General features: G+C 36.1%; 1 protein-coding gene across 1 annotated transcript in view; it reads left to right on the top strand.

The window, feature by feature from the left end:
- HIKESHI (heat shock protein nuclear import factor hikeshi) overlaps window positions 1-25802 on the top strand; it is a 40457-nt gene extending 14655 nt beyond the window's left edge. Inside the window, exons 3-5 of the mRNA XM_028126808.2 lie at window positions 17090-17241; window positions 24435-24553; window positions 25478-25802. Of these exons, the coding sequence (XP_027982609.1) occupies window positions 17090-17241; window positions 24435-24553; window positions 25478-25532 (326 nt within the window). The 3' untranslated portion in view covers window positions 25533-25802. The remainder of the gene's footprint in view (window positions 1-17089; window positions 17242-24434; window positions 24554-25477) is intronic.
- Window positions 25803-26529: the final 727 nt, after the last annotated feature.

The raw sequence follows: 26529 nt of genomic DNA on the forward strand, positions 1-26529 counted from the left end.
TTTCACACTGTGGCTCTCAATTCCTTTTTCAGGGACTATCTTGTATTCTTCTTTTTCTTTTTATTGAATACTGTACTAGTTTTAGGTGTACAACATAATTGATTTCACAATTCTACACACAGTGCTCACCATGATAAGTGCAGTCACCATCTGTTACCATACAGTGTTACTACATTACTGACTATATTCCTTATGCTGTGCTTTTCATCTAGAAGCTTCTTATGGAAGCAACCCAAGTGTTCATCCATAGGTAAAGATGTGTGTCTACGCACACACAATGGAATAATGCTCAGCTATAAAAAAATGATTATCTTGCCATTTGCGAAACATGGATGAAGCTAGAGGATATTCTGCTAAGTGAAGTAAGACTGAGACAAATACCATATGATTTCACTAATATGTGGAATCTTAAAGCACACAACTGAACAAACAAAATGGATTCTTAAATATAGAGAACAAACTGGTGGTTACCAGAGAAGAAGTGGGTGAAGGGATGTGCAGAATGGATAAAAGGGATTGAGAGGTACAGAATTCCAGTTATAATAGGTCGCAGAGATGAAAAGGACCTGATAGGGAATACATAGTCAATAATTCTGTACAATTTTCAAGTTGTCTGTTTACATTGTGAAAGTTTGGAAAATATACCAGGAATTACTTTAGGCATTTCTGTTCGATAAATTAACAGAAAAGTACCTGCTTATGTAGTTTGTACTTTGTTGTATATCCCATTCCTCAACTAATTATTGAAAATCTACTTCACTCTTAGAGTCTCAAGTTGATGACTGTTCTGTTAGTTTGTGTGTGTGTGTGTGTGTGTGAGAATATTCAAATCACTTCAAGGCAGTGTTCAAAGGAAACAGATTAGTAAACTGAGATACTTAAAATGGATTTATGGAAGATTAGTCCGCAGTAGGTATTTGAAGTATGAATAGATTTGGATGGGATGGCAGTGGAAGGATGAGAAATGCATTTGGAAATGATCAGAGTCATAGGGCGCCTGGGTGGCTCAGTTGGTTAAGCAACTGCCTTTGGCTCAGGTCATGATCCTGGAGTCCCGGGATCGAGTCCCACATCGGGCTCCTTGCTCAGCAGGGAGTCTGCTTCTCCCTCTGACCCTCTTCCCTCTCGTGCTCTCTGTCTCTCATTCTCTCTCTCAAATAAATTAATAAAATCTTTTTTTTTTTTTAAAGAAATGATCAGAGTCATAAAGGTAATATGCACTGCATCTCCAAATGGCAGTGAGGGGGCAGACTTTTAAGGGTGGCATGATAAGCTCCTATTTGAGAGGTATGGAGGGGCTAAGGTTTTAAAAGTAAAGTGGAGCTGTTGTGTAATGGTTAAGCTATATGAGGTTTAAATTTTTTCTGGTAGGCAAGTGTTTGAGCAAGAGAGTGATACTATTTAAAATGATATTTTGGGAAAATTATTGTCCAGAATGGCTTGGAGAATCTGTTGAGATTAGAGCCAGAGAATCCAGTTAGGAAGATTTTATAATGTTTGAAGGATAAAGGAAAGGGTTACATATATTGAATATCTGCTTGTGTAGTGCATTGTACTAGGCTTTGATGTGTTTAAATAGTTAATACACATGAAAGCTTAGAAGGGGGTATTATTAGTGTCTGGTTCTTAAGAGGCTGGATTTCAGAGAAGTTACAATATTTTGCTCAGAGAAGAGCGTCTGTTAACTTTTAGGTATTATGTGTAGATTAGCCTCTTTGAAGCAGTTGAATGTTGTATGGCAGTACCATCATTTGTTTAATTCTCAATTGATGGAAATAATGGGTTGGTTCCATTGTTTTAAATTGTTTTACTACCAATGCTACAATAAATATTCTTACAGATATCTTTGTACATATTTTCTAGCACTGTATTTCTGTAGGAGAAACTCCTAGAAGTGCAACTGAATTCCTGGATTAAAATGGCCTTTAAAACAAATGGTATAGGAGGCCTGGAGAAAGGGTACTCAATGTGGATAATGGATCATGATTTTTCATGGCAGTTTTTAGAGAGTTGTAATAAAGGTACAGTGTACTCAGTACTACATAAAAAAACTAATAGAACATATCCTTTACAAGTATAGTAACAGAGTAAGCCATGGGGTATTAGAATGGAAGGCCCTAAAAATAATTTAATCTGGGGCATTTATGTGGCTCAGTCAGTTAAGCGTCTGACTCTCGATCTCAGCTCAGGTCTTAATCTCAGGGTTGTGAGTTCAAGCCCCTCATTGTGACCCACGCTGGGCATGGAGTCTACTTAAAAAAAAAATTAATCTACTCCTTAATTTTACTGTTGAGAATCTTGAGATTTAGAAATTTTATAGTGTTTCTAAAATAGAGGAGGAATTAGGATCTAGATACTCAGATTTTTAGTTCACTGTTCCAAAGGTAGTAAGTCTTTTCTTCTCCCAAAGTAAATTTAAGGAGAAAAATACATTCAAATTTCCATTGTCTTACATGTATATATATAGTTCCTATGCCTGTAACTACTGTTTTCTGCCATTTTTATTTAGTAGTATTTCATAATGGGTTATGAAATTTTGATGTGTTCCAAAAGTATTAAGTGTTTAGTTTTTCCTTCTTTTCCATCCTTTTTTCCTTAGTAACCAAATAAAGTGAGAAACAGACACATTCTGATCTTCAGATGGGCTGGACTGGTAATAGAAGATGAGATTTTTATGTTTCTTTAAAGGGATAAGGTGACATGAGTTAAAAGGCTCTCAGAAACACTGATGTGTAGAGGATATGGTTCTTTTTTTTTTTTTTACTTGTTTTAAATGATAGTATAGTATTACATTATGTTGATAAGTTATGGATAAGTATAATAATTACTTATTCCTTGTTAGACCTTTTGGCTTTTTTTTTTAAGATTTTATTTGTTTGACAGAGGTAGGGAGAGGAGGAACACAAGCAGGGGGAGTGGGAGAGGGAGAAGCAGGCCTCCCACTGAGCAGAGAGCCCGATGTGGGGTTCGATCCCAGGACCCTGGGATCATGACCCAAGCTGAAAGCAGACGCTTAATGACTGAGCCACTGAGACGCCCCTTGGCTTTTTTTTTTTTTTATAAGTCTCTGAACATCCTATAAATTTTCAGTTGTTTTATTGCTAGTATATGGAAGTACAACTGATTTTTTTTAAAAGACTATTTTTTTTAGAGCAGTTTTAGATTTATACAAAATTGAGAAAAGGTACACTGATTTCCCATATACCCTGTCCCCACACAGGCATAGCCTCCCCCATTTTAACATCATTCACCAGAATGGTTTTTTTTTTTTTTTTTTTTTTTTTAACCAAGGATGAACTTAGACACATCATAATCACTCAAGGTCCAGTTTACGTTAGGGTTCGCTCTTGGTGTTGTACATTCTTTGGGTTTGGATAAATGTTTAGTGACTGGTATCTATAGTTATACTTTCACACAGAATATTTCATTGCCTTAAAAATCTGCTTATTCATCTTCCCCATCTCACACTCCCCCTAATTCCCAATCCCGGGCAGCCACTGAACTTACATTGTCTTTCTGATTTTGCCTTTCCTCAACGTCATGTAGTTGGCATCATACAGTATGTAGCCTTTTCAGATTGGCTTCTTTCACTTGATAGCTCATTTCTTTGTAGTGCTGAATGATAATCCATTGTCTGGATATACCACAGTTTATCCATTTACCTACTGAGGGACATCTTGGTTGCTTTCAATTTTTGGCAGTTATGAATAAAGCTGCTTTAAACATCCATGTGTAGGTTTTTGTGTGTGCTGAAGTTTCCATCTCTTGCATAAATACCAAGGAGCGTGATTGCTGGATCTTACGGTAAGAGTATGTTTAGTTTTGTAAGAAGCTGCTAAACTCTCTTCCAAAGTGGCTGTGTGTGTTTACATTCCCACCAACAAGGAATGAGTTTCTGTTGCTCCTCATACTCAACAGCATTTCACGTTGTCACACAACTGATTTTTGTATATTGACTTTGTATCTTGATGGATGAAGGAAAGGGTAACATATATTGACTATCTTGCTAAACTCCCTTATTCTAGTGCTGCCCAGGATTTTCTATATAGATGATACCTTTGAAAAAGACTTTTTACTTCTTTCCTTCCAATTTTGACACCTTTTATTTCTTTTTATTGCCTTAATGCATTGCCCTTACTTAAAGCACAATGTTGAATACAGGTAGTAAAGAGTGCAGTGAGACAAGAAAAAGAAATAAAGGACATAACAATTGTTCTCTCTTCTTCTGTTTTATGAGTGTATAAGATTGGTGAATTGGCCCTTTCATCTATATAAAATGCCCTTTATCTCTGGTAATGCTACTATTTTGAAGTCTACTTTGTCTAAAATTTATATAACTTTTCTGGCTTTCTCACGGTTAGTGTTCACATGCTATATTTTTTCCTACATTTTTTACTTTTTGACATAAATCTGTGCATCCCTTGTAAAGAGTATATAGTTAGGTGCTGCTTTTTAAAAACTTGTTCTTACATTCTCTGCCTTTAAAATGAGATGCGTAGTCCATTAATATTTAATGTTATAGATATGCTAGGTTTAAATTTTTACCTTGCTCTTTGGAGTTTTCTTTTTTAAAATCCATATTTCTTCTGTTGGTTTTTTGCAAAGGTGTATTGGTTTCTTTCTTTTTTTTTTTTTAAGATTTTATTTATTGGGGCACCTGGGTGGCTCAGTCGTTAAGCATCTGCCTTCGGCTCAGGTCATGATCCCAGGGTCCTGGGATCAAGCCCCATATCGGGCTCCCGGCTCGCCAGGAAGCCTGCTTCTCCCTCTCCCACTCCCCCTGCTTGTGTTCCTGCTCTTGCTGTCTTTCTCTCTGTCAACTAAATAAATAAAATCTTTTAAAAAAAAAGATTTTATTTATTTATTGGTGGGGGAGAGAGCATGAGTGGTGGGGAGGGGCAAAGGAAGGGGGAGAAGCAGACTCCCCACTGAGCAAGGAGCCCGATGTGGGGCTTGATCCTAGGAGCCCAAGATCATGACCTGAGCCGAAGGCAGATTCTTACCCAATGGAGCCACCCAGGTGCCTCTTGGTGTATTAGTTTCTTAGTGCTTCCTCTGGGGATTATGATATGGATTGTTAACTTTTCACTGTGTACCATAAATTAATATTAACAAAGTAAACATCTATAATTTGACAACTATGAAACTGGATCTTGCCATTTTTATAGGGCTTCATCTCCAGTTTTCCTTGCTATGTTGGTCTGATTTGAAATTCTGAATATAATGACAAAAACCCTATGGCAAAAATCACATTTTGGTGATTTTTTTTTTTTAAAGGCATTATTTACTTGGGGGGGGTGGGCAGGAAAGGGCAGAGGAAGAGAATATCCAAGAAGACTCCCGCTGAGTGGGGCTCAGTCCCTCGACCCATGAGATCAGGACCTGAACCCAAGTCAGTTGCTTAATTGAGCCATTCAGGTGCCCCTTGGTGATTTATTTTGAATTAAAGATATTTATCTCCCATTTTTATCATCTTCATACCACAGTTCAGCATTGCAACTCTTTTTTTTTTTTTTTTTTGAAGATTTGTTTATTTGTCAGAGAGAGAGAGCACGAACAGGGGAGAGCGGCAGGCAGAGGGAGAAGCAGGCTCCCCACTGAGCAAGGAGCCTGATGTGGGACTTGATCCCAGGACCCTGGGATCATGACCTGAGCCGAAGGCAGATGCTTAACCAACTGAGCCACCCAGGCGTCCCCAACATTGCAACTCTTAATAGCATGTGAGTCCGATCTGGATAATTGGAAGCCCAAAGGTCTGTTGTCAGTACTCTGTATATTTTCCCCAGAGTTCAGAATTTTCACATTTTTCAGAGTTGAATAGAAGAGGCAAACAGGATTATTTACTCACCTTTGCTTTGACTTAATCTGGTTGAGAAAAGTATTTCATGATCAAGTCCAAGTTGCAGTGAAATTTTTTTTTTTGTTTTCCCTCCAAATTTTTTTTAAAATTCTAGTTAGTTAACATATAGTGGAATATTGGAAATTTTTTCAGTAGACTTCATCATTAATTTTCTCAATGAAGTCTTTTGGGAGATAGGCTATTTTTATTTTATGTTTTTGATGTGTGTCCATTTCATTGGAAATCCCATTTTCCACGTAAAGTATTTCTTTCTAGTTCTATATTAATATTGTCAGATTTTACAGTGCTTTTTGAATTTTTTTCTTAAATTGTCTTACTTGAATTTTGAAAGTGTTATCTAGTCTTAGTAGGATCATTAAACTGTAAGGATACTAAGAAAACTCAGGATTCATATAGTATGTGCTCGTATCCATTTATAATGACTTAAACATCTGTTAAAACCTGTAATAAGTGTGAATAATGAGATGCCATGTAATGTTAACTTTAAGAAGTTTTGTTCACAATATATAAGGAACATGAGTACACTATCTTTTAAATAAAGGTTTAAAATTTTAATTCTGAATTTGGAAGGTGGAAGCAGTTTTTCTTACCAAAAGTATGTAACTGAAAGAATTTATATTATGCACATTTATGCATACTTATATACATATGTCTGTCAAAGGTAAATATTTGTGGAGATCATATACTATTTGAAGAGTTTGTTTAAGCCACATCCACATACTCTCATACACATAGAGTTCAACTTAAAACCTTCCTTTTCTCTGTAGGTTAACTATTTGTAAAGTGTTTCACGAGACAGTGAGGAAATGGTTCAGTGCCTCAGTCAGGGAGAATTCCAGTGACATCTGCAGTGGAGAATTATATGGAGAATGGGAAACAGAAGAGGCCAAGATTGGAATAGCAGGTGGGGGAGTAGGACATTAGGTCAGATATAATAAAACTTACGTGGAACTTGACAAGTATTTTTTATTGTGTCTATAGCACTTTAACATGTGATTGTACTTAATAGACGAATAAGAAATAGTTGTTCAAATCACCTGTGGTATAAAGAAGAGATCATATATTTATATGAATAAAATAGAGTATTGAATGTAGTAGAGTTTTGTAGAATACTCTTGTTAGGAAAAAAGGTAATATTTTAATGATTTAGGCCTTCAGAGTAAATTGGGCACCTTGTATAGAAGGGTTATAGAAGGGTTTTGCCTTCTTTCTTTCCCCTCTCTCTTTTCTTCTTCTTTTTCTTCTTTTTTTTTTTTATCCTGGCCCTACTGTGAGGTAGTATTAGTTTGGAATGAAATTCTAAAAGTATCCCCATTCAGATATTTAAAAATTCTCTTTTGCATTAGGGATTTAAGACAACTTTATTTTGAAATAATTTTATTTACTTACTTATTTAGAAATAATTTTAAAATTAGAGAAAAATGACAAGAATAGTATGAAGAATTCTTATATTCTCCCACGTTCATCAGTTTTGCTACATTTTATTTATCATTCTCCGAGATCTATAAATGTGCGTGTGTGGATATATTTTTTTTTCCTGAAACTTTGAGACTAAGTTGTAAACATTATGTTCCTTGATTCCTAAATACATCAGAGTGTATTTCCTAGAACAAAGATACTCTCTTATATAATCATAGTATAGTTATCAAATTCAGCAAACTTAGTGTTAATATAATACTCTTGTCTAATATACAGTATACATAAAGTTTTGCCAGTTTTCTTAATAATGCCATTCATAACAGGCATTATTCCTTCATCTAGGATTGTTAGTATATTTAATTGTCTTTAGTCTTTAATCTGGCACAGCTGCTCAGCTTTTCTCTGTCTGACAGTGTCATTAAAAATAACCATATAAAAAGGCTTAGCACCCAAGAGAAATTTTTAAGAAATGTTAAAATTAGAGTTTATTATAAATCATCATTTGAATTTCTTCTTCATAATTCTCTTTTCTTTTTGGGCTTGCTGCCATATTTTAATGTCATCACTTTGGCTTTCTCTGCACATGACATATATAGTCTCTAATTTCATTTAACTCAGTTGCCAGGAAGAAGCTTTTAAACTTATTCTAGTTTTTGTTTTAAAATTGGGTTGAGCTTGTTAAGGGGATTAGGAAGGACAACAAGAGTTCGAGATGCTACTCAGTCTATTCATATGAAACAGAGCTAGTGAGCCAGAATGGAAGGAACCTTTTACTTCCTGACATTTCTTGGCTGGCTTTCTTGAATGGCTTATTGTGAAGTAAGTAATGCATACAAATCAGTGAAGAGTTCATATCATGGAATTTGGAATAAACAGATAGGATAATGAACTAGAATGAGCATCAGCTTTAGATCTTGATAGACCTATTTTGAATCCCAGTTACTAGCTGTGTAGTCTTGACCAAGTTATTTCATCTTAGAGGGGATTTCAGGTAAAATGGATTTAATAATACCTATAGTACAAGTGTTTTTGCAAGCATTAGAGATAACGAGTACAAAATATATAATAGTGCCTGGCATATAGTTGGTACTCAAGGAATAGTATTTTTTTATAAAATCATAGAAAGACAGATTAGGAAAGATCTTATGAAGAAAATGAAGCCTATTCAGAAAGGTTAAGTAACTGTTACTGTTACTTAACTGGAACTGGAACTGTTACTATTCCCATTAGAATGTAAGCTCCTTGAGAGTAGGGGCTGTTTGTATCTTATACTGTATGTTCTTTAGAATGTATAGAGCACAGTGATGGACTTTTAGATACTTGGTAAATATTGCTTGTTTAAATACATTTTAGACATTCAAATTCAAGACATTGTAATGTCAGATACATAATCAACTTTATCTGGTTTAAAATATTTATTATTGATAAACCTTTGATAGTTACATTGCTCTTGAACTATGCATGAGTAAAAAATGTAATTTCAGGCTTATCAGGCTTTCAATAGAAATGAAGTAAAGAGGTTTTAGAAATATATATTTGATTTGTAATTCAATACCAAGAAGGCTTTTATGCAGGCATAATTAAGTTGTTTTATGTAGCTTTTTAGCATATGTCGTGTTCAAATGCCAGTTTATGGTGAATTACTTATTTTTGTCATAAGTGTTTTTTTTAGTCATCCCTGCCATGCACACGTTCAATATCTTCACCAGTGGACTCACTTTTAGGTTTTTTAGTTTCTTTTGGGGGGATCATTCATAACTCTTAGAAAGACTGATATTTCATGAGTTTTATTCTTTTGTAGAAGTCTTCTAAAGAATTAAGAGAACATTTGCTTGTATATTTTTATTTATTTTTATATTTTTATTATTTTTTTAAGATTTTATTTATTTGACAGAGATACAGGGAGAGAGGGAACACAAGCAGGGGGAGTGGGAGAGGGAGAAGCAGTCTTCCTGCTGAGAGGAAGCCTGATGCAGGGCTCGATCCCAGGACCCTGGGATCATGACCTGAGCCAAAGGCAGATGCTTAACAACTGAGCCACCCAGGCGCCCCTTGCTTGTATATTTTTAAAAGTCATTCTATCTTGCAATCAATTACCATATAGGTCTACTGGACCATCTTACAAATCTCAGATGCATTTGATGATACTAGTTATCTTATTTTTCCTATATTGTGAAACATTTTGCTATTTCATCCAAGGAATTATTTCATCATTACTCATCAATTGCTCTAAACCATGCAAAAAAAAAAAAAGTTTGAAATAATAAGAAAATGGAAGAATGACGAGCTTAGAGCAGAGGTTGGCAAACTTTTTTTTTTTTTTAAAGTATTTTATATGAGAGAGAGCGAGCATGAGCGGAGAGTGGGGGGAGTGTCAAAAAGAGAGCGAGAAGCACACTCCCCACTGAGCAGGGAGCCTGATGTGGGGCTTGATCCTGGGATCATGACCTGAGCTGAAAGCAGACGCTTAACTAACTGAGCCACCTAGGTGCCCCTGGCATGGGTTTTTGTAAAGGGTAAGATAGTATATATTTTAAGCTTTGTGGGCCACATATGGTCTCTGTAGCATATTTTTTAAATAACCCTTTAAAAATGTAAAAAGTATTCTTAGCTCACAGGTCATATGAAAATAGGTTGTGGGCCAAATTTAGCCTGTGCTCCTTAGTTACCATTGCATTATCCTAGAGTCTTCATATTGCATTGTTTAAAAGATTATGTCATCTTTCAGGAAGGGGAAAGGAGATTGGAGATTGGAGACACCATCTTTATGCTGGTATTCTTTCATGTTTTTGCTTTAAGATTGACTGGATACAGCTTCTAAGTGGACATTGCTGAAAATGGGTGTGTGTAAACAAAAGCGATTAAAAGGCAATAGGTGTAGAAATGAAACGGATTAATTGGATTGTTCTAAATAATTTTATAAATCTAAAAATGACAGTGTTTTGCAAATTATGGGTCAAAGAAGATGCCTGTCCAAATTTTGAGCCATTAAAATTTTTCAAAATTTCAGGGTTTGAAGTATTGAATTTTGTTAATGCAGTTGCTAGAAAAAGAACCAGAAGTAATAAGTTAGAAGCTATTAGAAGATGTGTTAAAAAATCAAGAGTGAGATTTATATGATGGATATATTCCACATTTATTCATGACAATGAACAGTGGTATTCAGAGAATGTGGCTCATTTTGGCTCTTTATAACTTAAAAACCTGGGAAATGTGCAATGAATATTTGGATTTATTGAACTTCAGTACTTACTAAAAATTCTAATAAAGTTGTTTTTCACTATCTTCTTCTGAAATTTTTTTTCTAAAATGACTTAAAATGCATATATATATATATATATTTTTTTTTTTTAAAGATTTTACTTATTTATTCATGAGAGACGGGGAGAGAGAGAAGCAGAGGGAGAAGCAGGCTCCCAAGGAGCAGGGAGCCCGATGCGGGACTCGATCCCAGGACCCTGGGATCATGACCTGAGCCGAAGGCAGACGCCCAACCATCTGAGCCACCCAGGCGCCCTAAAATGCATATATTTTTAAAAAGTCCATTAGACCAGACAGTAAGTGATGAAGACTGCTTTTCCTTGTGTACCAGCAGTAAAAGACTAGTTTGTAGGATTTCTTCCTCTGAGGTATGCCTTATGTTAGGTTCTTGACTTGCATTGAGGAGGGACCCTTTGAGGAACACCTTTGAAAGATTTTCTGCTGCTTTTACTCTTAGAATGTTTATCGAGGAATTATTTGAATTTGTTTCTTCAAGACCAGGTCAGATGTTTTACTTTCTCTGTTTTTGTTTAATTTTTTCACACTAAGACTCAATGTAATTGATCATATTTTTCTTTCGTTTTTTTTAAAGATTTTATTTATTTGAGAGAGATAGCAAGAGCAGGAACACAAGCAGGGGGAGTGGGAGAGGGAGAAGCAGGCTTCCCGCCGAGCGGGGAGCCCGATGTGGGGCTCGATCTAGCACCCTGGGATCATGACCTGAGCCAAAGGCAGATGCTTAACAACTGAGCCACCCAGGTGCCCCGATCATGTTTTTTTTTTTACTTTTGCTGTCATGAATTCAGATCCAAAATTAACCACTAAGTTTCTATATTATGTTCCAGGGTTTCTTCCCAGTATTTTATGGTTTACCAACAAGAAACTTTGTACTTGAAGGTTATTACCTACTGTGTCAAACCCATTTTGAAAATAAGAGTGACTGAAAGAATGATTTAATTGAACAGTGGGGGGCGCCTGGGTGGCTCAGATGGTTAAGCGTCTGCCTTCGGCTCAGGTCATGATCCCAGGGTCCTGGGATCGAGTTCCGCATCGGGCTCCCTGCTCAGTGGGGAGCCTGCTTCTCCCTCTGCCTCTCTCTCTCTCTCTCTCTCTCTCTGTCTCTCATGAATAAATAAATAAAATCTTTAAAAAAAAAATTGAACAGTGGATCCCTTTGAAATACGAAGATTGCTGAAGATTTGAATCTTTTTTTTCTTTTAAGTTGTCTTAGTCCCAGAGACCTTTAAAATGAAGTCAGAATATTTCTGTAGTCCCATCTCTTACAGTGGGCCTTAGCCAGTTTTACTTAGGTATTTGCTCGGAGCTTGCATTTGATAAAAGAAGGGGTTAGAGATGCTTGGGCAGATCACTCCCTGAGTAGTTAATTAAGGAAATAAAAGGTTGTATTGAACATTTTTCCTTGATTGAGGTCATTGAAGCCGGTTATATAGAAAAATAGCAGTACATTTTCTGGACTTAGCATAATTCTAGGTTTAAAACAAAGTTTTGATGGAGTAAGGAACTTCACAAGTGTCCATCTCTCCATAAAAGTAACAACAGCAACAAAAACTGGCAAAAACGTCGGAATCTTTTTCAGGACTCTGGAAACTAACCAAAACTTTGTAGTAACCAGGGAAGCATTTAATTAAGAAAACCACTAAATCTTGGTAAGAACAGTGAGCTTTGTAACATTTTAACTTACCTTGGACCCATCCCTTGTTCCTTTGTTCAGTGGTAGCCTTGGAAATAATAGCTCATGTTCTTGGTACTGGTACCAGAGGGAGCAGAATGGACCTCATTCACAACAAATTATAATTACAGTTGACCCTTGAACAACATGGGGTTGGGGCACCAATCTCCTGTGCAGTTGAAAGTCTGCATATAACTTTTGACTCCCCAAAAACATAACTGCTAATGGTCTACTGTTGACTGGAAGCCTTACTGAAAACATAAAAGTTATGTATGTAATGTGTATTTTGTATGTTAAATGTGTTACATATACCATATGTATAATAAGAGACAAAATAAGCTCGAGAAAAGAAAATATTATTAAAACCATAAGGAAAGACATTTACAGTATTTTACTATAAAAAAATATGTGTATAAGTGGACTCACATAGTTCAAACCTGTGTTGTTCAAGGGTCGACACTAATTTGTTTAGGTTTCTCTGGTAGTTCCCTTGAAGATTAATTGAAAAGACTTTCCTTTATCTCAGTAAAGTGACAACCTGTGAGTGTTTGTCAAAAATACTTACCTGCAGATGTATGTGTCACTGCTGCCTGACGCACTGACAATGATTGGGGCAAAAATTGATTACAAAGCTTGGGAGGAAAGGCTGGGAATAAGACACTTTGTAGGTTTTTTTTTTTTTTAAGATTATTTGTTTGAGAGGGAGAGAGAGAGAGTGCACGAGCACGGGGGAGGGGCAGAGGGAAAAGCAGAGTCCCCCGCTGAGCAGGGAGTCCAATGTAGAACTCGATCCCAGGACCCTTAGATCATGACCTGAGCCAAAGGCAGAAGCTTAACTGACTGAGCCACCCAAGCACCCCAGAATAAGATACTTTGGGGAATAAGGGCTTTGAGTTCTTGGACCTGGAAATTTTTGGAAACTCAAAGACAGTATACAGTCAGGGCTGTGCACATGCTCAGGAAAGAACTAAGAAGGTTCTAAGTTTTCACTTCTGGCTGACTTTGGGGGCTCTGCGTAAGCAGGAAGTGAAGACTAAGTTGAAAACTACCTAGCTAGTATTAAAGGGATGTCCCAAACACAACCCACCTGCAAAGACTGGGAGAATTTTTGGGTTCCAGGCCTTTAAGGAAATGTTTTTCCAATCAGTAGCTGACCACTAAGCTAATAGAAATGTCACCGGTTGCACGTGACAAAAAATACAGACTTCAAAGTATTGGTTCAGAAAAGTTATTAAGGAAACAACAAATACTAACAATAAACCCTGAGGAGGGGGAAACATCTGATTTCTAGATTTGCTGCATTATAATATTCAGCATCCAGTTTTCAATAAAAAGTTAGGAAGCATGCAAAGAAATAAGAATGTAAGGCCCTTTCAGAGAAGAAATGAACAGAAATTGTCCCTAGGATTAACATTGGATTTACTGAGAGTTAAAGGAAACCAGGAGAATGATGTGCCATCAAATAGAAAATATTAATAGAGAAATTATAAAAAGGAACTAAACAAATGATAGAGCTGAAAAGTACAGTAGCAAATGGAGTTCACTAGAGGACTTTGATAGATTTGAGTAGGCTGAGGAAAGAATCGGTGAACTTGAAGAAAGGTCCATTGAAATACCTACTTTTAAAAGCTGAAAGAAGAAAGAAGAAAAATGAACAATCTCTGAGATACTGTCAAGTATACCAACATATGCAGTAGGAGTCCCAGAAGGAGGAGAGAGATGGGGTGGAAAGAATATTTGAAGAAATAATGCCCTAAAACTTTCTGAATTTGATGAAAAACATTACACACTTAAGTTCAGTAAACTCCACGTAGGATAAGCTCCATACCAAGACATATCATAATCAAACTGTCAAAGAGAAAATGGCAAGAGAAGCAACTCATCAAATAACAAGGATTCTTAGATTAACAGCTGGTTTCCATTAACAATGAAGTCCAAAGGCAGTGGAATGGTATAAAGCACTGGAAGAAAAACTCAATTCTCTTATCGAAAGTATCCATCAGGAAGGAGAAGGGTACCTGGGTGGCTCAGTCATTTAAATGTCTGATTCTTGGTTTCAGCTCAGGTCATGATCTCAGGGTCGTGAGATCCAGCCCTGCATTGAGCTCCACGCTTAGCTCAGAGTCTGCTTGAGAATCTCTCACTCTGCCCCTCCCCCCACATGCGTGTGTGCCCTCTCTCTCAAAATCTTAAAAAAAAAATGAAGACATTCTCAGATAAACTGTGAGAGTCATTACTCAAAGACTTAGCCTACAGAAGATACTAAAGAGAGTCCTTCAGGCTGAAAAAAGAGGTCACGAGACAGTAATTTGAATTCCCATGAAGGAAAAAGGAACACAGGTAAAGGTAACTAGTTAATCATAAAAATCAGTATAGTACATTTTGTTTGTAACTCTTTCCCCCCCATTTGATATAAAAGACAACTTCATAAAATGGAAACTGTAGGGTGCCTGTGTGGCTCAGTCGGTTAAGCGTCTCTGCCTTTGGCTCAAGTCATGATCCCAGGATCCTGAAATCAAGCTCTGCATTGGGCTCCCTGCTTGCTCAGTGGGGAGTCTGCTTCTCCCTCTGCTCCTCCCTTCACTCCTGCTCTCTCTTTCTCTCTCTCTCACTTGCTCTGCTCTCTCTTTCAAATAAAATCTTAAAAAAATGGAAACTGTAAACCTATGTTTATGGGCATGCTATGTATAAAGAAATAATTTATGACAACACATAGGGAGAGAAATTACATAGCAAAGTTTTTATGTACTACTGATATTAAGTTGGCATTAATCCAAACTAGGTTGTTATAATTAAGATGTTTATGCTAATCCCTACTGCAACAATTAAGGGGATAACAAAAAATATATAGTAAAAGAAATGGTAAGAGAATTAAAATGGTACACTAGCAAGTATCTATTTAACACAAAATTAAAAGGCAGAAATTTGCAGAATGGATTAAAGAAAACATGATCCAGCTATTGATTGAGACACAAAGTGGTTGAAAGTAAAGGATGAAAAAAGATACGTGCAAACAGTAACTAAAAGTTTGAGTGGATGGACTAAAATCAGACTAAATAGATGTATGACAAAAATTATTATGAGAGATAAAGACATTATATAATGATAAAAGGGTCAATCTATCAGAAAGTTAATAACAGTTATAAACTTGTTTGCACCTACCAACAGAACCTCAAAATACAGAAGCAAGGCTTGGCAGAATTGAAGGGAGAAAATAGTTCAACAATAACTCTTGGAAACTTTGATATCCTACTTTCAGTAATGATTAGAATGACTGGACAGAAGGTCATCAAGGAAATAGACTTGAACACTATAAACCACCTAGGCCTAACAGACTTACACAGAACATTCTACCCAACAGCAGGATACGTTCTCAAGTGCACATGGAGCATTTTCTTGGATAGACCATATATTAGGCTACTGTGAAACAAGTCTTGATATATTTAAAGACTGAAATCATACAAAGTATGTTCTCTGACCGCAATGATAGAAATAACAAGTCTGGAAAATTTATTAATACGTGGAAATTTAATAAAACAGTTAATTTAAAAATTTAAAACTATTTTAAGTTAGTCCTATTTAGTGAGAGGTGTGTGTGTGTATTTTTAAATCACAGAAGAATACATTGTAAGTTTTTATTCATATGCTTGAAATTTTAAGGAGAGTTTTGATATTTGTAAGGCGTGTTTTAGTTATTAGGAATATGTGTTGCTCCAGATTTTTGTTCTTCAGTATTTGATTAAACACTTTAAAGTCCTATGAAAACAGCAGATAACCAAAAATCTATTGTATGATTTTTTTTCTTCAGGCTAACTTTTCTGATTGTCTTAATGTGGATTAAAGAAATTGGCCTCTATTTTCCCCATAGAAGTTAGATGGCATTTATAGGCTCGGGTGTATACTTAACGACACATTGATTTTGAAAGGGACAAAGTTACTAAGCATTTCCTATGCTAAGCTTTTTTTTTTTTTAAGATTTTTATTTATTTGACAGAGACAAAGTGAGAGAGGGAGCACAAGCAGGGGGAGTGGGAGAGGGAGAAGCAGGCTTCCCGCTGAGCAGAGAGCCCGATGCTGGGCTCAATCCCAGGACCCTGAGGTCATGACCTGACCCGAAGGCAGATGCTTAACGAATGAGCCATCCAGGCGCCCCTATGATAAGCTTCTTTATTGCCTGTTTGATGATATAACATCAAGTCTTATATGGGGTGATCCATGACATTTAGTAAAATATGCCATGTCATTTATCAGTAATAATGGTAATTTAAGATCTTTCTTTAGTGGAATGATAAGAAAATGCTAAAACTAATTGTAAAACTTAAAGAATATCCTTCCTTTGGAGTTAGCTTTGAGAATTTTTAAATGTAATTAATGTTTATTCATTTATTTTTCTCATTCTGTTACTTTCCCTTTCTACCCACAGTAATTTTTTTTTTAAAGATTTTATTTATTTATTTGAGAGAGCGAGCATGAGAGAGAGCATGAGAGGGAAGAGGGTCAGAGGGAGAAGCGGACTCCCCGCTGAGCAGGGAGCCCGATGTGGGACTCGATCCCGGGACTCCAGGATCATGACCTGAGCCGAAGGCAGTCGCTTAACCAACTGAGCCACCCAGGCGCCCACTACCCACAGTAATTTTAATGTTTGAGAAGTAACAGCTGTTGTTCTGGTGGGGAAAATTTTAGTTTTCTTACTCTTTGTTAATGTGATAAAACCTAGCCTTTTACATTTTTTTGAAAAGAGATGTTCATATAACAACTTTTTAGTGCGTGTAGATCAGAATCTTTTCACATATTTACAAAGGAATTTGTATGGCTACAAGTTAAATTTGAAATTTGTGGTACATGTTAATTTTTTTCAGGAGAAGGAAGCCAACACCCTTTTGGAGCCATGAATATTGTCCGAACTCCATCTGTTGCTCAGATTGGAATTTCAGTGGAATTATTGGACAGTTTGGCTCAGCAGACTCCAGTAGGCAATGCTGCTGTATCCTCAGTTGACTCATTCACTCAGGTAATGCAATACAAATTATTTTCTAAAAATACTTTAAAACCAAATTCTGTACTTCATTTTTTTTTAAGATTTTATTTATTTGAGAGAGAGAGAGAGAGCGTGCACAAGCAGGGGGGAGGGGCGGAGGGAGAAGCAGGCTCCCAGCTGAGCAAGGAGCCAGATGTGGGGCTTGATCCCAGGACTCCAGGATCATGACCTGAGCTGAAGGGTAAGTGTCTTACCGACTGTGCCGCCTAGGCACCGTCCAGATCTATACTTTAATTAGCCTGGTGGTAGAAAACTTGTAAAAATGAAGGTAAAAACATGTATGGTGTAAGTTACTAGCTTCCATGGATAATTTGGCTTGCCTGCTTTCTTCTATAGGTATTTTAAAATTTGTAAATGCTTTGATGAGACTTGTTTTTATAGTGATGAAATAGCTCAAAGTGAGTTAAAAATGAGATTAAATATTAGCTTTTTCTTTTTTCCTCCCACAGTTAGTATGCTAGGCTGTGGGTTTACAGTTGTGATCTGCTTAAGCAAGATCCTTGTCTTCATGGAACTTAAAGTGGCATAATTCCATGATAGTTGACTTTTAACTTCTGTATGGCAAAGGCCTGAACAGGAGAATGGTGGAGGCAGAGGTGTAACTAATGCAAAGGCCCTGAGGTAGAAATCTGTTGTTTGAAGAATAATATGAAGGTCTTTGTGACTAGAGTAGAGTGAGCAAGGGTGAAAGATGGGAGATAATTGGGGAGGGGGCTATAGGATAAAATCATATGGTACCTCATTGGCTTTTATAAGGACTTTGATTTATTTATTTTTTTAAGGTTTTATTTATTTACTAGAGAGAGAGCACAGGCACACGAGAGCACAAGCAGAACAAGGGGCAGAGGGTGAGGGAGAAGCAGCCTCCCCACTGAGCAGGGAGCCCGATGTGGGGCTCGATCCCAGGACCCTGGGATCATGACCTGAGCCGAAGGCAGTTGCTTGACTGACTGAGCCACCCAGGTGTCCCTATAAGGACTTTGACTCAAATTCTGTTTGGAAGAGAAGAAATAAGAGAGTTTTGAGCAGAAGAGTAATAGGATCTAACTTATATTTTAAAAGGATCACTTTTGCATTTTTGGACAGACACTGCAGTGGGAAGGAAGAGGCTCAGTTAAGAGGCTCTTGTGAACATCTAGATGACAGGTGATAATGACTTGAACCAGGGATGTTTGGGAGGTGGAAGTGAAGGTGATTAAAAGTACTGGCATACCTCGTTTTATTGCGCTTCACTTTATTGCATGTGGCAGGTATTGTGTTTTTTACATACCGAAGGTTTGTGGCAACCCCGAATGGAGCAAATCTGTTGGCGCCATTTTTCCAGCAGCATTTTGCCACTTTGTGTCTCTGTGTCACATTTTGGTAATTCTTGGAACATTTCAAACTCTTTCATTATTGTATTTGTTATGGTGATCTGTTATCAGTGATCTTTAATGTTACTGTTGTAATTGTTTTGGGACACCACAAACTGTGCCCGTATAAGATGAAGAACTTAACTGCTAAGTGTATTTTCTGATTGCTCCACCTACCAACTATTCCCGTGTCTTTTTCCCTCTCCTTGGGCCTCCCTATTTCCTGAGAAATATTGTTAACAACAATATTAAAATTAGGCCAACTAATAACTCTACAATGGCCTCTAAGGATTTAAGTGAAAGGAGGAGTCAATCCATGAGGCAAATTTCATTGTTGTCTTATTTTAAGAAATTGCCACAGCCACCCCAACCTTCAGAAACTACCACCCTGATCAGTCAGCAGCCATCAACATCAAGGCAAGACCCTCCACCAGCAAAAAGATTACGACTCGTTGAAAGCACAGATGTTTAGCATTTTTTAGCAATAAAGTATTTTTAATGAAGGTATGTATATTTTTTTAAAGACATAGTGCTCTTTACCCACCTAATAGACTACAGTATAGTGTAAACAAAATTTTTATGTGCACTAGGAAACCCAAAAATTCATTTGACTCACTTTATTGCAGTGGTCTGGAACTGAACTGCAGTATGTCCGAGGTATGCCTGTAGTTGATTTCTGGAGAAAATGTGAAGATGGAGCCGATAGTGTTTCATGATGTGCATCACATGAAAGGTCTGAGATTAAAGAGAGACATCACTTATAGCCCAGGGATGTTGGCTTGAGGATCTTGAACACAGGAATATTGTGAAAAGAGCAAGTATGGGCTGGGAGTGGAATCAGGAGTTGGATTTTGGTTGTACTATGTTTGGGATGCCTCTTAGACATCCAGCTGGAGATGACAAGTGTAGAGTTCAAGAGATAGGTCTGGGATATGGATAAAATATGGGAGTCATCAGTGTAAAGATAGTATCTAAAGTTTTGAAGGGTGTATGATTACTAGAGAAGTAACTAAATGGAAAAGTTGGCAAGTGACTGACCTCGGGGCCATTTCAAATTTGAGAAGCTTAAGAGATGAAGAGAAAGAAAAAGAGCAGCCTGAAGTAGAAGGAGACCCAAAAAGTGGTGTTTTGGAAGCCAAGCAAAGACTGGTTTTTAAGAAGGAAGAAGCCTCAGTAGTATCACACTGCTGATGTCAAGATGAAGGCTAAGAAGTAGCCACTGGATTCAGCAAGATGGAAGTCATTAAAAAGTTAGATGAGAGTTCAGAGAGTAGAAGGGGAGTTTGGGGTGAGCTGGAGAGGAGGAAGTGGAAACAGTGAATATAGATGACTTGATGAGTGTAGTTACAGAGGATAGCAGATAAATGGTTTGGTTGCTTGAGGCAGTGGGGACAAGGAATTTTTTTTGTTTTTACTATTTTTAATGGGAGATACTACATGCTTGATGAGAATGAAGCATTAAAGAAAAACTGATGATGCAGGAGAGTAGGGAGAATTGCTGAACTCCCTGAATAGGAAATGAGAGCACAGTAGATCGGATAATGGACAGTATTCATAGTAATGGCTATATGGATACAGATGCAGGAGGTTGATAAATGTGATGAGAACTTATGCACGTTCTCTCTTGATACCTTCTCTTTGCTCAGTGAAACAGGAACAGCTGATGACTTCCAAAGTCATCAGCTACGATTGAGGGGAAAGGAGTATTGGAAATTAAAAAAAAAAAGATTATTAAATAAGTCCTCTGGGGGAGGAGGAGGGTGAATGGACTGGGAACCCCTTACGAGTTTGCTGGGCAGCATACTCTTGAGGGTTGTGGCCATGAATTTAAAGTCAGACTTGTCACATGATCTCTTGAGAACAGGCTGAATTAAGAATGACAGAGTCTGGGTCTTAATGTTTTTTTTTTTCCCCCAGTAATTAAAAAAATAAACTGCTGTACTGAAAAGAGCAAATTGTAAAGCAGTAGTTAATAGTATCCCATAATGACTGTATTAGAAAAATGTCTGAAAAATACATACCAAAGTGATGTTATCCCTGTAAAGGGGCAAGGAGACTTTTTACTTTATATATTTATAAATTATTTGAGCTTTTAAAATAAAGCATATGTATTTTTTATTAAACATTTTATTATGAAATATTTTACATATCTAGGAAAGTACATTCCACCAGTATTTATTGTATGCCTACTGTGTGCCAGGAGTTTTCTAAGCACAAATAAATAAAACTAGGTAGACAAAATAATAGTTATCCTTGTGGAGCTCTCTTTATTAATGCAATATATATGAAGACTTCTGAGTGTCTTCTGCCTAGATTTAACTGATATTTGCCATATTTGCTACTAATTAAAAAAAGAAAAAGTATTTCTGATACACCTTGCTGGCCTCACTGTTTCTCTTCTTCCAGTTCTTCCCCCGGTCATCCTATGTTAGTACTTTAATAAACCTTTTTTTTTTTTTTTGAGATTTTATTTACTTATTTGACAGAGAGAGACAGCGAGAGAAGGAACACAAACAGGGGGAGTGGGAGAGGGAGAAGCAGGCTTCCCGCTGAGCAGGGAGCCTGACGCAGGACTTGATCCCAGGACTCTGGGATCATGACCTGAGCCGAAGGCAGACACTTAAGGCTGAGCCACCCAGGTGCCCCCTATGTTAGTACTTTAAAAAACATTCATATATATCCACAAAATATGTATAGCATTATTTGTTTAAACATGTTTCTAATATATACTCTTGGTTACTCTTATTTCATTTCGTTTTTATTAATAGTACATGTACATGGCTTAAACATCAGATGGTTTTACATGCAAAACAGTTGTCCTGTTATACTTCTTATATTCTGCTCTTATTCTGCTCCTCAAAAGCAGTCACTTTCAACCTCTCCCTCATTTTTTTTCCTTTACCTATTTCTTCCTGTATTTACTTCCATGTGTCAGAAAAAAACTTGCTTAATCTTAACCAGTTTATTTGTTGTAGGTGTTTTCCATCAACTTTCCAATACCTAATGTGATTTAGCACTCTCACTCCTCTGCTTTCCAGCATACAGAATTGTCTCTTCTTCCCACCTTTTGTTTTTAAGATTTTATTTTTATTTTTTTTAAAGATTTATGTATTTATTTTAGAGAGAGAGAGAGAGTATGTGTGGTGGAGAGGGGCAGAGGGAAAGGGGAGAGAGAGAGAATCTCATGCATGCCGAGTGCAGAGCCTGATATGGAGCTCAATGCCATGACCCCGAGATCACAACCTGAGCTGAAACCAAGAGTCAGACGCCTAACTGACTGCACCACCCAGGTGCCCCTAAAAGATTTTATTTTTAAATAATCTCTACACCCATTGTGAGGCTTGAACTTACAACCTGGAGTTGCATGTTCTACCGACTGAGCCAGCCAGGCACCCCCACACCTTTTTATAATAGATTTTCACTAAATTAATATCCAGAGTTTTCAATATTATGATCAGGTAAATATTTTTCAGAACTGAGCCAGGTGTAGTACTATGATTACATTTCCTTTCTTGTATGACTTTTTATTTTTCTTGGGTAATAAATGCTTCATTTTTTCCTTTGCATGGATTTCTTTTTCCATGTCTAATTTATGCCCAAACTCTCCCAAGTATGAATTCCTATTCAGTATATTTTTAAAAAGCAATTTTAAATTTGTTTTGGAAACATCCCTCTTGAAACTCTTCTTTGTTCTTCGAAACTCTTTTTTGTTCTTCTGTGGACTGATTATTTTCTGGGTCTGTTGCACAACTGTGGTCAAGGTATTCTTTTCTTTAACCATTATTGTAGAAATTCCATTTATTTCTCTTCTCTGTTGCAGTCCTTTTTTTGTTTCCTCTATTTTCCATTCTTGTTGACTTACCCCTTGGTATGTTTTTAAAATGATTATAAATGGTATACTGTACAAATTTTTACAACTTGGTGTTGTTCACTCAGCATTATTTTTAAGACTTATTTGTGTTGATACATGGAATAAATCTAGTCTATTTTAATTGTTGTATAGTACGTCATTGTATGAATGAGACAGTCTTTTCATGTCCATATTAAGATATTCTCACTAATATTTGTTTTAAGACCTTAAATTTTTGCCTAACTGATGGATGAAATTTGAATATCACTATTATTTTGGTTTGCATTTCTTGGCCACTGGTGAAGTTGAACATCTTTTCTCATTTTGACCTCATGTGTATTTTTTTGTAATTGGAATTGACTGTTTATATATTTTGCCCAATTTTCTATTGTATTATTTGGCACTTTTTAATTTTAGCTTTCTGGGAAGAGGCCTTTATGTATTCTGGGTAATAATCATTTGTTCTAGATGTTATAATTCTCCTAGCATGTTGCTTGTCTTTTAATATTGTTTTTGGTTATCTTTTGCATGCAGACATTATATTTTTGTGTTGACAGTCTTATCAGTTGTTTCTTTTATGATTTTTTTTTTTTTTTGCATTGGAGAAGTCCTTCCTATCTTATCCTGATGTGTGAAGGTGTTATGTTCTCAGAGTTATTAAAGCTTTAACTGAAAGCTAGTCTTTTTTTTTTAACTCTGATTTAATAGTATCTTTGTTATATATCATGTTGTCACATATGTTTAGACTTGTTTCTGGTCTCTCTCTTCTATTTCCAGTTAGTTTATTTGCCTATCTCTTTGCCAGTAAAAGTCTTAATATCTGCTAAGCCAAGTTCCTCCTCTTACTCATCAAAATAAGCTTACATGTTCTCCATAATAATTTTAATATCAGCTTATTGAGTTTCATGAAAAATCTTATTGCATTTTGTTGGAAATAACATTGGATTTATAGGTTTAATTTGGGGAGAATTGTTTTCATTACATTATGTCTTCCCATCTATGAACATGTATCTTTTCACTGAATGTGGTATATAGGTCTGTTAGTTTGTTTTCTTTCCTATCTCTCAAGACAGTCTTGAAATATTTTCCTAGGTATTTACAGACTTTGTTTCTGTTCTGAATTGGATCTTTTAAAAGATTTTTATTTGTCAAAGAGAGAGAGCGAGAGCGCACAAATGGGGGAACAGCAGGCAGAGGGAGAAGTAGGCTCCCCGCTGAGCAGGGAGCCCGATGCGGGACTCTATCCCAGGAACCTAGGATCATGACCTGAGGCGAAGGTGGACACTTAACCGACTGAGACACCCAGGTGTCCCTCCGAATTGAATCTTTTAAATAAAAGTTACATTTTAAAATTTTGTTGTTAGTGTTAAGGGTTGCTGTTGATTTTTGTTCCTCCTGATACTGATTTTTTAGTTAGTGATTTTACTGAACTCTGGATATTAGTCCAAGTAACTTAATGGTAGTGTCCTGGATTAAACTACCTTGATATTATTAAGCAAAAAGATAAAAGCTATTAAGGCATTTCTTCTCATTATATTTAGGCTTTTATCTTTCTTTCTGGCAAGAAAAAGACTTCTTACTATTTTATATGAGAAAGCTTGATTTGAGGAGGGTGGGATTTGAGTAGGGGGGGCATAGTAGATGTAGAGGTAGAGGTAAAAGAAGATATTTTTTCAGGAAAAACAATTTTTCCTTTTCTTTTTCCAAAATGAATATGTTAGGAAATTAAAATTGTTAAAAACCACAAATTCTTTGAGATACGAAGAAAGTACTAAAGGCGGGTTGTTAAGATTTTGTGTCACAGTGTCATTTTATGACTTTCTTTAACTTGCAGTATTAGACTGTTTTAGAACTCACAGTCCTTAAAACCAAGTATACTGCAGGAACATTTTTAATTAAAAATGTTAAGGTCTAAGTGGAATATTCAGTATAATTCATTAATCTATTCATTATTAACTTTCCAGTTCACACAAAAGATGTTGGACAACTTCTACAATTTTGCTTCATCATTTGCTGTCTCTCAGGCCCAGATGACACCAAGTCCATCTGAAATGTTCATTCCAGCAAATGTGGTTCTGAAATGGTATGGGACATTTTGTATCTCTAATATTAAGGCTTTTAGTGACCATATATATTTTTTGCTGGTGACATCTAAACATATTCTTTTATTGTGAACATCAGCATGCCATTAAACATTGAACAGTGGCATGCCATTAAAAAGTATACTATGGAGTTCACATCAAGGAATGTTCTTAACCTCAATATTGTTATGTAGTAGCCATTTTGAATTTATAAAAACAAGAAAATACAATTGCCTATGTGTAGGGACCACAGTTAAGGCTGTAAATTTTTTAATATTTTTATTTATAAGTAACCATATATGAGTCTTGAAATACAAAGCAGTATTTTTTTGTAAGTTTAGAAAGTTTGGTCTAAAGTAGATATGCATCAGGCATCAGGATGATTTATACTGTAACTTGTACTTAAATGATTAGTAAAATTTATTTCCCTAGCTTTCCCATGATTCTGTTTTATAGGTATTCTTTTCACTTTGAATATCCCATTGGTGGGGGATATATGAGAATTTGTTGAGCAGTGGTAGTATGGTGTAGCATGGATAGCTCTGAAAGGTATTAGGTTTGAGCTTTGTTAAAATGTAAGTATATGACCTTGAGCAAATTCCTCTCGTCTACTCATCTGTGAAATGAGGGAGGCGTGAGATTTGATTTTTTTTTCTTAGGTCTAGCTGTCAGGCTTGTAGAAGATAAAAAATTAATAAAATTTGTTATGATTTGTGCTCTCTGGTACAAGCCAGTCATACTTAAATCACAATGCTTGCTGTCCTTTTATAAGAATAACTAAACTTCCAGATTAACTTTTTAGCTTTTTTTGATTTTTTATCTTAGCTTTTTAGAAGTGACATTTAAGGTTGTTTGCTGTTTGAGAAGTCATTTGGTAGATTATGAAAGATTTAATTTTCTTATAAATATGTTTTTTTCTTTTGTAGGTATGAAAACTTTCAAAGACGACTAGCACAGAACCCTCTCTTTTGGAAAACATAATTTGAATAAAATAATTTTTAATGGATTCTGAAATTTGTCATGTTTTGAAGAGAAATGCCTCCATTTAAAAGTGCGAAGTCAAAAGGATCATGAAGCCTAAGTTTAAAAACTGCTTAATGAAAATCTTTATAAAAAATTAAAAATATGGAAAAATGAAAGTATGTTCCTTATTAATGAGTTTTTCTCTTAAGCTTAAAATATTCAGAGGCAAAACACTTTGTTTTGGCTAGGATTCCTTTTTTACTTAAAAATAAAGCATATTCACAACAATAGTGTGCCACCTGCCATTGCATTTATAATTTTTTATTTTTATAGTGGTTTGCTAGAGTAGTTAACTTAAAATCAGCTATATCAAAATTTGGGGGCCTTTTGGAAAACATATCGAATATACATTTTTATATACAGGGAAGTTATTTTCAGTTAGTATTTCTTAAGATTACAAGTTTTTCCATTAACAGGTTGGCTGTCAGTTATATATCTGCAAATTCATACATTATTATTTGTTTAACAAAATTGCCATGGTTAATACTGATAAGGTTTTATTTAATACTGGTAATGTTGTGAGGCATTTGTGTGTAGAATATAGGATTTAGTACCTTTGCCTATTAAGTTGAAGCCATTGTGTCTCATTCAGAAGGGAGCACTTGATTCATTTATACTAGTAACATCCATTGACCAAAACCCACCAAGTAATCAAAACTAGGCTTATTAGCTTGCTGCACCAAGCAAGTACAAATACCAGAGGAACTGTGGGGTGTCTCCAAAGGAAGGGTACATATAGGAGTTTGGGGCCTCTGGTTAGTTTTGAAACATTTTGGTAAGGATTGATGAAAATTTGGAAACTAGATAGTTGCTGGTACAGTTAGTGTCATTAGGACACATGAGCCTATGCAGAATTATCATTACATCAGTTTGTGGTTTTATCTTGAAATATGTATCTGATTGAACTAGCAGTAAGAGTTTGAGCTTAGGCAATTTTTTTTTTTTTTAAGATTTT

This window comes from Eumetopias jubatus, unplaced genomic scaffold (assembly GCF_037043125.1).
Source record: "Eumetopias jubatus isolate StellerSeaLion01/CBP00866 unplaced genomic scaffold, mEumJub1_p1.0 scaffold_13, whole genome shotgun sequence".
Lineage (NCBI taxonomy): Eukaryota > Metazoa > Chordata > Mammalia > Carnivora > Otariidae > Eumetopias > Eumetopias jubatus.